Here is a 16,939-nt window from a genome sequence, read left to right as displayed (position 1 = left end):
CACCAATCGACCTGCTGCAGATGCAGCTGTCCGTTACAGTATTAGGAGTGACCACCGCACAGTCCTTGTGGAGACAAAGTCCCATCTTCACAACGAGGACACCGTGCATTTTGTGTTGCACTACCACCGTGCTAAATGGGATAGATTCAGAACAGATCCAGTAGTTCAAAACTGAGCATCCATGAGGTGTTGTGAGCCATCAGCAGCAGCAGAATTGTATTCCAGCACAATGTGTAACCTCATGGCCCGGCATATCCCTCACTCGACCATTACCATCAAGCCAGGGGATCAACCCTGGTTCAATGAGGAGTGTAGAACAGCATGCCAGGAGCAGCACCAGGCGTATCTAAAAATGGGGTGCTAACCTGGTGAAGCCACAACACAGGGCTATATGTATTCTAAAACAGCAGAAGAAGCATGCTATAGACAGAGATAAACGATCCCACAACCAACCGTGGCAGTCCTGCCATATCCAGTCCTGAATGGTGGTGGACAATTAAACAACTAACGGGAGGAGGAGGCGCCATGAACATCCCCATCCTCAATGATGGCAGAGCCCATGTAAAAGATAAGGCGAAAGTGTTTGCAACCATCTTCAGCCAGAAGTGCTGAGTGCATGATCCGTCTTGCCCTCCTCCTGAGATCCCCACCATCACAGAAACCAGTCTCCAGCCAATTCGATTCGCTCTATGTGATATCAAGAAACGGCTGAGTGCACTGGATACAACAAAGTCTATGGGCCCTGACAACATTCCGGCTGTAGTGCTGAAGACTTGTGCTCCAGAACTAGCTGCACCTCTAGCCAAGCTGTTCCAGTACAGCTACAACACTGGCATCTACCAGACAATGTGGAAGATTGCCCAGGTACGTCCTGTCCACAAAAAGCAGGACAAATCCAATCCGGCCAATTACCGCTCCGTCAGTCTACTCTCAATCATCAGCAAAGTGCTGGAAGTTGTCGTCAACAGTGCTATCAAGTGGCACTTACTCATCAATAACCTGCTCACCGATGCTCAGTTTGGGTTCTGCCAGGACCACTCGGTTCCATACCTCGTTACAGCCTTGGTCCAAACATGGACAAAAGAACTGAATTCCAGAGGTGAGGGGAGAGTGACTGCCCTTGACATCAAGGCAGCATTTGACCGAGTGTGGCACCAAGGAGCCCTTGTAAAATTGAAGTCAATGGGAATCAGGGGAAAACTCTCCAGTGGCTGGAGGCATACCAAGCACAAAGGTGATAGTGGTTGTTGGAGGACAATCATCTCAGCCCCAGGACATCGCTGCAGGAGTTCCCCAGTGCAGTGTCCTAGGCCCAAACATCTTCAGCTGCTTCATCAATAATCTTCCCTCCATCATAAGGTCACAGGTGGGGATGTTTGCACAGTGTTCAGTTCCATTCACAACCCCTCAGAAAATGAAGCAGTCTGTGCCCACATGCAGCAAGACCTGGACAACATCCAGACTTGGGCTGATAAGTGGCAAGTAACATTTGTGCCAGACAAGTGCCAGGCAATGACCATCTCCCCTTGACATTCAACGTCATTACCATTGCAAAATCCCCCACCAACATCCTGGGGGTCACCATTGACCAGAAACTTAACTGGACCAGCCATATAAATACTGTGGCTACAACAGCAGGTCAGAGGCCGGGTATTCTGCGGCGAGTGATTCACCTCCTGACTCCCCAAAGCCTTTTCACCATCTACAAAGGCGCATGTCAGGAGTGCGATGGAATACTCTCCACTTGCCTGGATGAGTGCTTCTCCAACAACACACATGAAGCTCAACACCATTCAGGACAAAGCAGCCCGCTTGATTAGCACCCCATCCACCACCTTAAAGATTCACTCCCTCCACCACCAGCGCACCATGACTGCAGGCTGCACCATCTACAGGATACACTGCAGCAACTCACCAAGGCTTCTTCGACAGCAACTCCCAAACCCGCGACCTTTAACACCTAGAACAAGGGCAGCAGGCACATGGAAACACCACCAACCTGCACATTCCCCTCCAAGTCACACACCATCCCAACTTGGAAATATATCGCTATTCCTTCATTGTCACTGGGTCAAAATCCTGGAACTCCCTTCCTAACAGCACTGTTGAAGTACCTTCACCACAGTGCAGCGGTTCAAGACGGCAGCTCACCACCACCTTCTCAAGGGCAATTAGAAATGGGCAATAAATGCTGGCCTTGCCAGCGTTACCCACATCCCATGAATGAATTTTTAAAAATCTCCTTCCCATCCCACTCAACCCTCCCAATGCTGAACCTGTGGACTCTGCTAGCAGATCAGCTATCACTGCCCCTCTCTGCATCTCCCTGCAGAAGGTTGTTCACTTGGGAACAAGGCCCTTGCCACCCATGAGCTTATTGTGGAGGATTGCATTGACATCATGGCCTCGATGGAAACCTGGGTGACAATACTTTCCCCCTTAATGAAGCCTCCCCACCTGGCTATATCTTCCACCACTTGCCCCACCCAGACCGTAGCGGTGTGGCCCTCATCACCAATTCACACTTTCGTCTGTGCCCCTACTCCTCTGGCATCTTCTCTTCCTTTAAGCATCTCACCTTGTTTCACCCGTCTCACCTCTAAAATAGTCATTCTCTACCACCCAACTGAGTACCACGCCAAGTTTCTCATTTAATCTGAAGATATCTTCATTGCTTTCCTCCCTCAGCCTCTGCACCGAACGACTTCTCATTCTCGGTGATTTCAACCTCCATCTCAACTCGTCATGCTCTCTCTCCTCTGAGTTCCCTGCCCTCCTATCCTCCCTTAATCTCTCCCTCCATATAAACTCCCCTACCCATATTCACAGCCACTCCCTCGATCTTGCCGCCTCACGTAGCCTCTCTACTCCCAACGTGTCAATTCCGGTAAGGCCATCTTTTATCACTTCCTTGTGTCCCTCTCCACCCGCATCCCGCTTCCTGACCCACTTCCTTCTGTGTCCACCCCTGGAAAAAACTATCCACAAGTCACTTACAACAGCACTTTCAAATTCCAAACTGTCCAGCCTTTGGCCCTCCATTCACCACGACATTTCTGCAGCTACCGATCTGCTCAATCACACCCTCACCTACACCTTTGGTGCCCTCGTCCCCATTAAAGCCATTATTCTCTCTCACCCTAGTCGTTCTCCCTGGTATGGCCCTTATCTCCACTCCCTTAATTCCAAGGGACACAGACTTGAACATTTATGGTGGACAACTGGTTTAGCCATTCATCGCCAGATCTGGCTGGATCACGAAGCACTATTGGGTCCTGCTCTCCACTGCCAAAACTGCTCACTATTCCAAGATCATACTGGAATGTAAGATAACCCCCAGATTCTCTTCTCCACTACAAACCATCTTCTTAATCCCATCCGCTGCCCCCTCCACCCTCACCTCCAACGAAAAGTGCGAGGAGCTCATGGACTTCTTTGTCACTAAGATTGAGAACAATCGCTTCCCTCCCTTCCCATACCTATCAAGCCAAACTTCCGCTACGGTTTCACCTGCCTTAGCCCTGAACTCACATCTTTTTCTCGTTCCTCTCCGAACTCATCTTGACCACGAGACCCACCTCCTGCTCCTTCGACCCTATTCCCACCAATCTGCTGACCACCCAACTTCCCTTCCTGGCCTCCATGTTAGCTGATATTGTTATTGGTTCTCTCTCCTCAGGTACTGTCCCCCACCCCTCAAATCTATCCTCATCACCCCCCTCCTCAAAAAACGCACACTTGACCCCTCTGTCCTTGCAAACCACCCCCCCCATCTTCAACATCCCTATCCTATCCAAAGACCTTGAACGTGTTGTTGCCTCCCAAATCCGTTGCCATCTTTCCCCCAATTCCATGCTTGAATCCCTCCAATCAGGTTTCTGCCCCTGCCACAGTATTGAAATGGCCCTTATCAAAGTCACAAATGGCATCCTGTGTGACTGAGGCCACGGTAAACTATCCCTCCTCATCCTTCTCAACCCTTCTGCAACCTTTGACATGGTAGAACACACCATCCTCCTCCAACACCTCCTCTGTCATCCAGCTGGGTGGGACTGCACTTGCCCGGTTCCATTCTAATCTATCTATCCAGAGAATCACCTGTACTGGCTTCTCTTCCCACTCCCACACTGTTACCTCTGGAGTCCCCCAAGGATCTCTCCATGGCCCTCTCCTATTTCTCATCTACATGCTGCCCCTCAACGAAATCCAAAAACACGTTAGATTCCACATGTACGCTGACAACGCCCAATTCTACCTCACCACCTCTCTCTCGACCCCTCCACTGTCTCTAACTTGTCACACTGCTTGCCCGATGAGCAAAAATTTCGTCCAACTTAACATTGGGAAGACCGAAGCAATTGTCTTTGGTCCCCACCGCAAACTCTGTTCCCTAGCCACTGACTCCATCCCTCTCCCTGGCCACTATCTGAGGCTGAATCAGACTGTTCGCAACCTTGGCATTCTATTTGACCCGGAGATGAGCTTCTGACTACAGATCCAGTCCATTACCAAGACCGCCTACTTCCAGCTCCATAACATCGTCCATCTCTGCCCTGCCTCAGCTCATCTGCTGCTGAAACCCTCATCCATGTCTTTGTTACCTCTAGACTTAACTATTCCAATGTTCTCCTGGCTGGTCTCCCATCTTCCACCCTCCATAAACTTGAGCTCATCCAAAACTCTGCTACCCGTACCCTAATATGCACCAAGTCTCATTCGCCCATCACCAGTGTTCGCTGACCTACATTGGCTCCTGGTCCAGGAACGCCTCGATTTTAAAATTCTCATCCTTGATTTCAAATCCATCCATGGCCTCGTCACCCACCTCCCCCCCAAATCTCTGTAACCTCCTACACCCTCAGGGATCTCTATGTTTCTTCGAGATCTCTGCGCTCCTCCAATTCTTGCCTCTTGCGCAGCCCCGATTTTAATCACTCCACCGTTGGTGGCCGTGCCTTCAGCTGCCTAGGCCCTAAGCTCTGAAATTCCCTCCCTAAACCTCTCCAATTCTCTCTCTCCTCCTTTAAAACGCTCCTTAAAATCTACCTTTGACCAAGCTTTTGGTCACCTGTGCTGATAGCTCCTTATGTGGCTCGGTGTCAAATTTTGTTAGATAACACTTGTGAAGCGCCTTGGACGTTTTACTACGTTAAAGGCGCTATATAAATGCAAGTTGCTGTTGTTGTTGTTGCAGCTCCTCATCTCTGTTGTCACAAGGGCTACCACAAACATAAAATGGGAAAGTAAGTTATACTCTGCTACTGTGAATTATGTTTTCTAGCAAGAAGCCTACATTTGCAGTAAGAGAGAACAACTAGCCAGACAAACCATAAGTTCATCGGTGTTTAGAAGACAACGTAAACCACATCAGCTATCACCTTAACACCAAAATTAGATTATAGCCTTCAATTCATTCTAGAGAATGCATTATTTTATAAATCACACTGTAAATTCATGAGGTTGCCTTACTCTGGATTTGTTGTTTTTCGTTGACCGTGGCAGTCATAATAGACACCAGTGATGAGTGTAGTTAATGCCACCAACATACATCAGTATCCATAGTGAAATTGACAAGGATTATAAATTGACCAATTTAGAACAGCAATCAACAGTGAGTAACTAGGAAACAGGCAGTATATTACCCAACAGTTTACACGTACTTCTCCGTTTTGAAGAATATTGCGCATCCATCTACATGCTTCCTTTCCTGTTCAGACATTAATTTGGCACGAGATTTTGGACAGAAGAACCCATCATATCCTCGCTGCTTCAACTCCGGCAGGAAGAGGTTAAAGTATTGCTCTGTTTCTACTTCCTATTAAAGAAAAAAAAACATTTTTAATCTCAAACATCTATCAAAACACAAAATCTGCACAATTGGCTAAAAACTCAATGTAAATTTAATTTAAAAGCATAAAACTTGGCACTCAATATGAATTTCATGGAAGAGGCTTTGAAACACGTTAAAAAATTCTTCAAACAAAAGTGGCTTGGACCCAAAATGAAAGTCTTCTGCCTACAGCCCTTTTTCCAGCTCAGCACTGTCCTCCAGTTTTTTTTTTTGAAGAGAAAGCAGGCATTCTTAATATTTGCTGTGGGACCTATCCAAGGCCATTATGCAATGCCACTACAAAATTACAAGATTTTTTAGGAACAGAAAAAGATTAGTAGAGCTAAGCAAGCCCATTGCTTTTGATAGATCAACTCAATTTACATATTTTTCACCGTATCTCTCAATCCCTTCTCTCCAAAAGCGTACAATTGCCTCTTGTACCCATTTGTAGTGTGTACTCTACTGGTCCTTACTAGTAATTTATTCCACAATATTGTTGATTTTTGGGAGAAAAAAAATCTTTACTTCTTACTCCAAACATTCTATTTTTTTTAAACTTCTGTTCCTCTGGCCCCTAGCCCTCAACAAAAAAAAAGTGACATGTGACTCCTTTGCCATAATGAACAGTTTGTCTGGATCATTATGGTCAATTTGCTTTATCTTAAAAGCGTCACTTAGATCACCTCAAAGTTTCTTTTTTTATAAAACAAAATAATTCAAATTAATTTCTTCATATTCAGAACCCTCTTCATTGTCAGCCTCTGTACCTTTTCAACAACAATATCATAGACTATCATCTTCTCACAGGAGGAACTTTCACAGAATGTTCAAGGTCTCAGAGATAAAGTTTTCCTCATTCTTAGATAGACCACTGAGCCAGAAGGTGGTAATGAAGTCAAGGCTGAAATTTGAACCTGGTTATCCTAAGTGAGTGAGAGATCAACACAATCACTAGACCTGCTGGGGTTCCTACTGCAGTAGTATTTTGATGAGTTATATATATATATATATATATTGAAGCTTTGCCAAAATGTAGCAATGTTCAGAACCTCCAAGACCCAAAAGTGATACAATGTTTAAAGCCCGACTGACTTCTTAGTCATGTAATTTTACATCATAGGATCCTGCCTACAGATACCTCCCAATATTTGTACATCAAGAATCCCTCTCTTTTGATTCTATAAATATCCTTACTAATAAGCTGCAGGAAATAGCATACTACAGCTACGCAAGTTAAGAAAAAATACTTATGCAAAAGTAGTTAAGATGCAAGCCCTTCAGGACTAGGTCCGAGAAAGAGCACCACATGAAGTGAATGTGCAAAGCAGTTAACGGACAAGGAACAAAAATGAATAATTTATCCAGAGTTGTGACTTGCACCACATTCTTCATCTGCTGCCTATGCACAAAACTGAAATATACAACTCTAATGCCCAATGCTGAAATCTCCCCATCACAAAACATTTTGTTAACCGAACAATTTCATAACTCCTTCATTCAATAATTGCACTGAATGCAGAGATAATGATATTACAATGTACTAAAATATCACAACAGTATACGGATATAGTAACAAACTTAGACAGGAGCTGATCATTGATGCATCTAGCCTACCAATCTAACTTCCCACAAGATTTTCTTGATGCACTTCCAGATCTAATCCAGTAGTGAATCAACTTGATGACAAAACTTGTCCACTCCATTTTTGAACCCCATCATTGTTTCATATTCTACCTCCCTTGCTGGTAGTCTGTTTTACATGTTTAGCATTCTTTTATTGAAGATACCTTGCCTGCATTAACTTTTATTTTGGTGTTCTTAATCTGAAACTATGACTCTAAAAACATGGTAGAAAAACTTATCTAGATTCAAATTCTCAATTGATTTAAAGAAGTATTCAAGATTATCAATCTTCTATTTTCAAGAAAAGTCCCAGAGTAACAAATTCCTCTTCATAGCTCTATTCACTTAATTCTGGAATCAGTCTAGAATGCACAATACTCAGGCAGCAGATATTCAAACAAAAGGATGTGCGGCTGGTACCCCTTCCTTGTCTTAAATAAATAATAATCCCTGTGTTAAATGGTAGCGTGTAATTATGTTAAAAAGAGTTTGATGTGTGAAAAAAAACTGCTTAATAGTACAGACTGACTGGATTTGAGCCTCTGTTTAATATCCACTACTCTATTGTAAGTGAGCACAATCTCTCACCAAGTCACTGAGCTTACAGTTTCCAGAGGCATGTCAAGACAATATATGGGAAACTAAAGCACCAAAAAAATTGTTTAAAATAATGAAGTGATTTCTCCACGATCATCATTTTGGCTACAGTGCACAATAGTGTTTAAAAATTATATAAATACACATAGGGATTGCCCTTTCGGCAATACATTAGGTGAAACATAATGCATTGTGCGGGAATTTACAAGACCAATATTGAGTTTAACGTTTATTTTCTATGCTGCATGTTGAAGTGCATTTAGTGGCAATCAAAAAACTGAAATTTGTATATAAAAATGTACTGAGGATCAAAGGCCTGTGGTAAAGTCAACTCTCAAACTTGAATTCTGGCCAGTGCTGGTATATCACATCTGTTGGTCCTTTAGTTTGAGGGGAGGGAGAAGGGAAGAAAGAAACCATACACGTTAACAGTTGTTATGAAGGGAAAGGAGAAAAGCCTATGACATTTTAAGCATCCAGTTTGACAACATTTTGGATCCTTGTTCAAAAAGGGTGTAAGGATAAACCCAGCAACTACAGGCCAGTCAGTTTAACCTCTGTGGTGGGGAAGCTTTTAGAAACAATAATCCAGGACAAAATTAACAGTCACTTTCACAAGTGTGGATTAATTAAGGAAAGCCAGCACGGATTTGTTAAAGGCAAATTATTTTTAACTAACTTGATTGAGTTTTTTGTTGAGGCAACAGAGGGGGCTGATGAGGGCAATCATGGAAGCCTAGAAAGGTTACAGCATGGAAGGAGGCCATTCGGCCCATCAAGTCGGCGCCGGATGGCTTGGACTTGGGTGTACAAGGTGCAATTTCAAAACTTGCAGATGACACAAAACTCGGAAGTGTAATTAACAGTGGAGAGGATAGTGATAGACTTCAAGAGGTTCTCGAGCTGGTGGAATGGGTGGACCCGTGGCAGATGAAATTTTAACGCAGAGAAAAGTGTGAAGTGATACATTTTGTCAGGAAGAACAAGGAGAGGCAATATAAACTAAACGGTAGAATTCTGAAGGGGGTGCGGGAACAGAGAGACCTGGGGGTATATGTGCACAGGTTGTTGAAGGTGGCAGGGCAGGTTGAGAAAGCGGTTAAAAAAGCATACAGGATCCTGGGCTTTATAAATAGAGGCATAGAGTACAAAAGCAAGGTGGTTATGATGAACCTTCATAAAACACTGGTAAGGCCACAACTGGAGTATTGTATCCCATTCTGGGCACCGCACTTTGGGAGGATGTGAAGGTCTTAGAGAGGGTGCAGAAAAGATTTACCAGAATGGTTCCAGGGATGGTGGACTTCAGTTACATGCATAGACTGGAGAAGCTGGGGTTGTTCTCCTTAGAGAGGAGATTTGATAGAGGTGTTCAAAATCATGACTGGTTTAGATAAAGTAAATAAAAAGAAACTGTTCCCATTGGTGGAAGGGTCAAGAACCAGAGGACACAGATTTAAGGTGATTGGCAAAAGAACCAAAAGTGACATGAGGAAAAACTTTATGCGGCGAGGGGTTACGATCTGGAATGCACTGCCTGGAAGGGTGGTGGAGGCAGATTCAATCATGGTTTTCAAAAAGGAATTGGATAAGTACTTGAAGGGAAAAAATTTTTTCGGGCTATGGGGAAAGGGCAGGGGAGTGGGACTTGCTGGATTGCTTTTGCAGAGAGCCAGCACGGGCTCATTGGGCCGAATGGCCTCCTTCTGTGCTGTAACCATTGTATGATTCTAACATCAACTACACTGAAAAGCACACAGAAACTCCACAATAAGTCACTGAAGCAACCTATATGTCAAATAAAAAGGGAGTACAAACTTTTATAGTGCTCTACACTATTCACATTTATAATTTGTTGCACCAGATACAATCAGCAACAAGTTGTGATCATTACAATCTCGTTGGTACATAAAAACAGCAAAATGATAAAAACATAATGGGACACTCCCCTTGTAATAAAGACACAGCCTTCTTTGCTTTTGGAAAAGGATATGAGATACAGAATGATTAAACAATATGGCTGGGAAACACAGGAGTACTTGAAAGAAGATTTTACAAATTAAGTGAAAGATCCTTGATCCATATGAATGTGTATCAACAGTCAGAGGAAAACAGTGGTGTTAAAAAAACTCAGATTATTAGCTAAAAATTAAACATGGGTTTGAGTGCTGATAATAGCAGACATCCCAAGAAATCTGAAAGTATTTGAGCTGAATTTTTGTCAATTCTCAGCCACCTCACAGGAAGAAATGTCCCCTTCAAAACAACAACTTGCATTTATAAAGTGCCTTGAACATAATAAAACATTCCATGGCACCTCACAGAGATGTAAACAAAAAGTAGAGCACCAAGTCAAAGACAGAAATATTAGAAGGGGTGACCAAAAGCTTGGTCGAAGTGGTATGTTTTTTAAAAAAAGGGTCTTAAAGGATTAGAGGGAGATGGATAGACAGAGGGGCTTAGGGAAGAAATTCCAGAGCTTGGGTGTAGGAGCTGAAGCCACAGCCACTAATAGTGGGGTGACAGGAGCAAGAGTAAACAAGAGGCCTGAATCGGAGGAATAGAGTATTTAGGGAATGGTGGTTGTTGGGCTGGAGGAGGCTACAGAGATAGGGAGGCACAAGGTTATGAAGAATTTAAATGCAGGGAATTTAAAAGTAGGGGAGCGGGGGCCAATGTAGGAAATTGCATCTCATTCCAGACAGGATATCAAACAAATCAGTCTGAAAACACAGACAGTGGAGAGGTCAAAAGAGGTGGTGAAGTAAATCTGAGTGTCGTCAATATACATGTGGAAGCTGACCTCATGTCTGAAGATGATGTCACTAATTTGCAGATGTAGATGAGAAAATGGAGGGGGCCAAAGAAAGATCTTTGGGGGACTGCAGAGGCATCAACGCAGGAGTGGAAAATAAGCCATTGCTGGAGATACTCTGGGTACAATCAGATAGGCAAGAGTGGAACCAAGCAAGGACAGTATCACTGAGCTGGAAAATGGAGGAAGATGGTGTGGTCCATGGTGTCAAAAGCTGCAGAAAAAGGTTGAGGAGGACAAGGAAGGATAATGCAACACAGTGACAGAGGATGTCATTTATGATTGTAAAACCATGGTGAATATTCTACCCATTTCTGGCCTTAGAGGCCCTCCCACATTGTTATACACGACTATCTATCCCACATGGACAAGACATAGAAGCAAAGGTGAGGGATGAAAGTAGTGCCTTAAAGAATAAAAGCCAAAAATCATTAGAATGTTCACTACATGTTTACAACAGCTTACTCTGGACTGGTAATTTCTTTTAGCTACTAGACTTTATCTTCTGTCCACATAAGATTTCACTCCTATCTTTGAAAGTAATAAAATGAGATCTGATGTGATGTTCTAAGTTAAAAATATTAAATAAACAGGTTAAACAAAAGATGAACAAGCACTTATGTAACAGTCATACAATAACTATATATTTACAACAGACATCCTTGCACTCAAGTCCTCAAGAAAAAAAAATATGAAGATCGCAACTCTTAAGAATAAGGAAACTCATTATAATTAACTTTTAGATAAGTGGTTTTATCCCTGAATTTTTTTTTAAAAACTAGTATGGGAGCCCAATTAATCTACATTGTTACTTGGAAATTCAAGCTTAATTTTTCTTGCTTTCAGGAGTTTCAAACTGACTCTTTGATTTGAAGAGAACAGCTTTTTATATCACACAAGAAAGTTACCAGGGCTTCCTGGGTGTTGAATTTCAGACCAAATTTTTTTTTAAAAGGATCAGTCACACACAGGCTGAACAAACCACACAGCACGTTTACATTTGAATTATTTCTCCAGCCTTTAATTAACAAAGCTTGCAACCATGTATCAAAATAGACTTGGCATAGGAATCTGAACTACTCAGTTTAAACTGACTATATACAGTGACTGGATTTAAAGGGACAGCCACTAAATTAAAACCAACCATAAAAAAATGCATTTTGTCAGTGGCACACAGATGTTACTCCCCTGAAAGTGCATCTACTATATCCCTGAAGATAAAATACCTTGAGAGCCTCAGCAGCAAGCTGAAGACCTACCCCAATTTAAAATTCTCCCAACATACAAGCAGCACCAAACCCACTACAAGCAAGCAATCGGGAAACTGTTTCACATTGGCAGTTGTCCATCATACTACCTATGATTCTTGAAGAAACATTTGAATGGGCCTTTAAATACATAATTTTGAAATGGATGTTGAGAGATGGGTAATGAGGGAGGAAACAGTTCTGCTTTTTTCCTCCCCTTTGTTTCATGTCTCCCGAAATCGGAAGGATTGGGGCTCGGACACACACACACACACACACACACACACACACGACTTGCCAAGGGGTGCACAACTACTGCAATGTACTCCAACACTGGGGGAAAATTGCTTGCTTTGTTCCCCCAATTCGATACCCATGAAACATACCAGTGGAAGTAATGACTTCTCTAAATATGTCTCGAGCGCTTTTAATTAAGATGAAATCTCCAGCTCCCTCGTGTATCCAATACCCTATCCCACCAAGCCCTCTTGCATGTTCTTCTAATATTTTCCATACAAAATCTTAGAACTGTACAGAAAAACCAACAGTAAACATACTAATCAATGTATCACACAGGTCGTCTTAGCAGAATCAAATCATTAATTACAGAGGAGGCAGTTGGAGAAACAGCACACCAAATCTGAGCTACGGGAAAATAGCATCAAACAAAAAGGAAAATCTTATGTTAGAAAACTGCAAAAATGTTAAGTTGCTCCAACTAGTTTATGTGGGGCTTCCAGGTCTGTTGAATTGAAGTAGAAGACCCAGAAAGATTTGATTATACTGTACTTATTTATTTTAACTAAATGGTAAAAGTTCTCAATGTTGCCATTGTCCATCATGTGGCTTATGATTCTCTGAAACAATATTTGAATGCGTCTTTAAAGGCACAACATTTTAAAAAAAACTCTTGGGGAGAGGGGATGAAAGTGTTGTATATTTTTCTCCTCTGTTTCATCCCTCCCAAGATGCAAAAGGGTGGAGGTGGGGAGGGCAGGGAGGTGGGAGGAGGAGGAGGAGGAGGAGGAAGAAACGCACACAAACACGTGCAACACACTCCCTCATCCTTCAAGAAGATAGGAAATCACTACAGACAATACTGCACCATGGGGTGCGCTAATATTGCAGGTCAGCTCCCTCCCCATTCCACACCAAATTTATTTCCTTCCCCTATAAGAAAGCAATGACGATTGCTATTTGAACTTAAACCTACTACTTGGGATGCCAACACTAAGCTACCCCATCGAGCCTATTAAGAACAAAGAGCTCCCTCCTGAGTTTGTTTGAATTAAATTCCTGTTTGCTTGTTGCTTACAGGAAGAAAGAGATAAAGTTTCTGTTTTGTTGCACATCTGCCTTACCTGAAGGCTTAGGATGTCTGCATCACAGTTTACAATTTCTTCCATGATTCCCTTTTTCCTGTACTCCCAGTTCAAAGCCCAGGATGGGCAGTAGCCGTACAGCTGCCTTGTGGCATACTTGTCACATAGAACATTATAACACATGACAGTGAACAATGCTGTAAAGAAAATCCATACATCATTAAAACGGGTAGACCATCAGCAGTTTACCCAATACTGGGATCTCAATGATCAACATTCTACAAAATCCAAACAAAATAGAGCACAATAAAATAAATCAAACATTCTATATATACAGCAGAGGTAAAGACAAAAGTATGCGGACATCACATATAGAAATCCATGTGGACCAAAAAATGCATCATGAGAACATTTTGAATATTACTAGTCAAACATTAATACTAGAATACATACAGACATGCTAATCTAATTGGAAATGGAATTGTGCAAGTCATAAGGAATTTAGAAAGCAAAATAATTGCAATTTTCATTTATAAAAAGGGTGTTAACTGCATGTCAATTACATGCTCAGATTTATAATTATTGAGCTAGCATCTACTGCTTTTTGTGGGAGAGTTCCGCACTTCGACCACCCTGTGTGTGAAGAAGTGTTTCCTAACTTCTCTCCTGACTGGCCTGGCTCTGATTTTAAGGTTACGTCCCCTTGTCCTCGATTCCCCCCATCAGCGGAAAAAGTTTCTCTCTATTTACTCCATCAATTCCTTTCAAAATCCTAAATACCTCCATCAAATCACCCCATAGCCTTCTATATTCCAGGGAATACAAGCCTAGTTTAAGTAATTTCTCCTCATAACTTAACCCTTGGAGCCCTGGTAACATTCTGGTAAATCTGCACTGCACTCCTTCCATGGCCAATATATCTCTAAGGTCTGGTGCCCAGAACAGTACACAGATGTGGTCCAACCAGGGCTTTGTATAGCTGTAGCAAAACTTCCTCCCCTTTATATTCTAGCCCTATAGTTATCAAGGCTAACTTCCATTAGCCTTTTGGATTATTTTTTGTACCTGATCACTACATTTTAACGATCTGTGTACATGGATTCCTAAATCTCTCTCGACCTCCACTGTTCCTAGCTTTTCACTATTTAAAATTACTCTGATCTATCCTTATTTGGTCCAAAATGGGTGGCCTCACACTTACCAGTGTTGAAATCCATCTTCCATAGTTTTGCCCACTCACTTAATCAATGTCTCTGTGATTTTATGCTCCCATCTACACTACTTACTATGCTACCAATCTTTGTGTCATTGGCAAACATGGACACACTGCTCTCTATTGTCTTGTCTGTCAACTAAATCATTAATATAGTGAGTAGTTGAGGCCCCAGCAAGATCCTTGTAGGACACCACCAGTCACTTCCTTCCAATTAGAGTACATACCCATTATCCCTACTCTCCACCTTCTATCACCTAACCAGGACAATAATTTGCCTTCATTTCCGTGAGCTTTAATTTTAGCTAACAGTCTCTTACATGGAACCTTATCAAATGCCTCCTGGAAGTCCATATAAACTACATCCATAGACATTCCCCTGTCGATTACTTTAGTTACTGCCTCAAAAAATTCAATTAGGTTGACCTACCCTTTACAAATCTATGTTTGCTCTCTCTAGTGTAGAGTAGCATAATCAATAGGCATTTTCAGGTCGGGTGTAATATGGGCTCAGTATAATTCAAGTTCCCTCTACACTGCTCCAGCAATGTACTTGATCTAAAATCTCAGTAGAACAACTCCCTGCTACACCTGTGTGACATTTCCATTGTCCATACCAGCCATCTTAGGCTTTGCACAACACCTCAGTGCCTTTCCCCATTAGTCCACTGAGGGAGCTAGTTTTATCAGTGAAATTATCACTGTTTCAAAAAAAATTCTTCCAATTTTCTCTCTCCTCTCCTGATAGTGCTAATTCATGCTGGAGTACAGTTCTACAGATGGCACAAGCCCCATGATATCTTGGTCAGCTGCCCATTCATCATTTAACACACTATTCAACTGTGGAGATAAAAGAGCCCAGTCTATTCCTGTCAACATGTGCGCTTCCAGCAGGGACTGACATAGCCATAAGAAGCAGGTGCTGTGCATCATTTTTCACCTCTGTACCTGATGTTAAGTGCAGATCCTCAACTACTACCACAGCTGAGATCATCTAACACAGTACAAGCTAAGGTTTAATCTGTGATCTTCTGGTCCATATAGCTTTGTGCTACATCAATTGGTGCCTTTCCCTATTAGTCCACTAGAGGAGCCAGTTGTAAGCAGTTCTGTGCTCGAACGGAACTGGGTTCATCCTTCCCAATGTCATTTCACATAGAAACGTAACACCTATAGCCTAGCGAGAGAAGACTTTCATTCCATCAACCTGAGCTTTGCTTTGCACTCTCCATAACCAAACAGCCAAGGCCGAAAACTCATCCTATGGGGATCGCATTTATAAAACACATTATGCCATTTTGTGGCAACAGCATGTTTGTGCTGTAATGCACTGCACCGCACCACCACCGAGATACTGTTCTGACATCTAAAAATTGAACTACAATCATAACTTACTCAAACAAAAACAGACAAAAACTACATGTAACAAAGTTGATTGCTTTTTATTTTTGACTGACAAAAATGATGGGTTTTGACAGAGTAAATAAGGAGAAACTGTTCCCACTGGCAGGTAGGTCAGTAACCAGAGGACACAGATAATGGCAAAAAAGTGAGTTAGGAAAAAAAAAGATTACGCAGCAAGTTGTAATGATCTGGAATGCACTGCCTGAAATGGTGCTGGAAGAAGATTCAATAGTAATTTTCAAAAGGGAATTGAATATGTACTTGAAAAGGAAAAATTTACAAGGCTCTGGGGAAAGAGCTGGGGAATTGGACTAATTGGATAGCTCTTTCAAAGAACATAAGAAATAGGAGGAGTAGGCCATCGGACCCCTCCAGCCTGCTCCGCCATTCAATAAGATCATGGCTGATCTTCAACCAAGTCCACTTTCCCGCCCAATCCCCAAATCTCTTGATTCCCCAAGAGTCCAAAAATCTATATCTCAGCCTTGAATATATTCAACAACTCAGCATTCACAGCCCTCTAGAGCAGAGAATTCCAAAGATTCACAATCCTGAGTGAAGAAATTCCTCATCTCAAGTCTTAGATGGCCGACCCCTTATCCAGAGACTATGCCGCCCTAGTTCTAGGCTCTCCAGCCAGGGGAAACAACCGCTCAGCAACTATCCTGTCAAGCCCCCTCGGAATCTTCTATGTTTCAATGGGATCACCTCTCATTCTTCTAAACTCCAGACAGTATAGGCCCATTCGACTCAATCTCTCCTCATAGGAAAGCACTCTCATCCCAGGAATCAATCGAGTGAACCTTTGTTGCAACACCTCTAAGGCGAGTACATCTTAGATAAGGAGACCAGAACTGTATAGCGTACTCCAGGTGTGGTCTCACC

At 42.6% G+C, this 16,939-nt stretch overlaps 1 protein-coding gene across 3 annotated transcripts in view; it reads right to left on the bottom strand.

The window, feature by feature from the left end:
• cnot6l (CCR4-NOT transcription complex, subunit 6-like) overlaps window positions 1–16,939 on the bottom strand; it is an 85,397-nt gene that overhangs the window by 27,176 nt on the left and 41,282 nt on the right. For all 3 annotated transcript variants that reach the window (XM_067990819.1, XM_067990810.1, XM_067990801.1), the window contains exons 7-8: window positions 13,477–13,634; window positions 5,661–5,815 (exon numbers count right to left, since the gene is read on the bottom strand). In XM_067990819.1, the coding sequence (XP_067846920.1) occupies window positions 5,661–5,815; window positions 13,477–13,634 (313 nt within the window). The remainder of the gene's footprint in view (window positions 1–5,660; window positions 5,816–13,476; window positions 13,635–16,939) is intronic.

This window comes from Heptranchias perlo, chromosome 1 (genome assembly GCF_035084215.1).
Source record: "Heptranchias perlo isolate sHepPer1 chromosome 1, sHepPer1.hap1, whole genome shotgun sequence".
Taxonomy (NCBI): Eukaryota; Metazoa; Chordata; class Chondrichthyes; order Hexanchiformes; family Hexanchidae; genus Heptranchias; species Heptranchias perlo.
The sequence above is the reverse complement of the archived record's forward strand: the minus strand, read 5'-3'. Positions and strand labels throughout refer to the sequence as shown.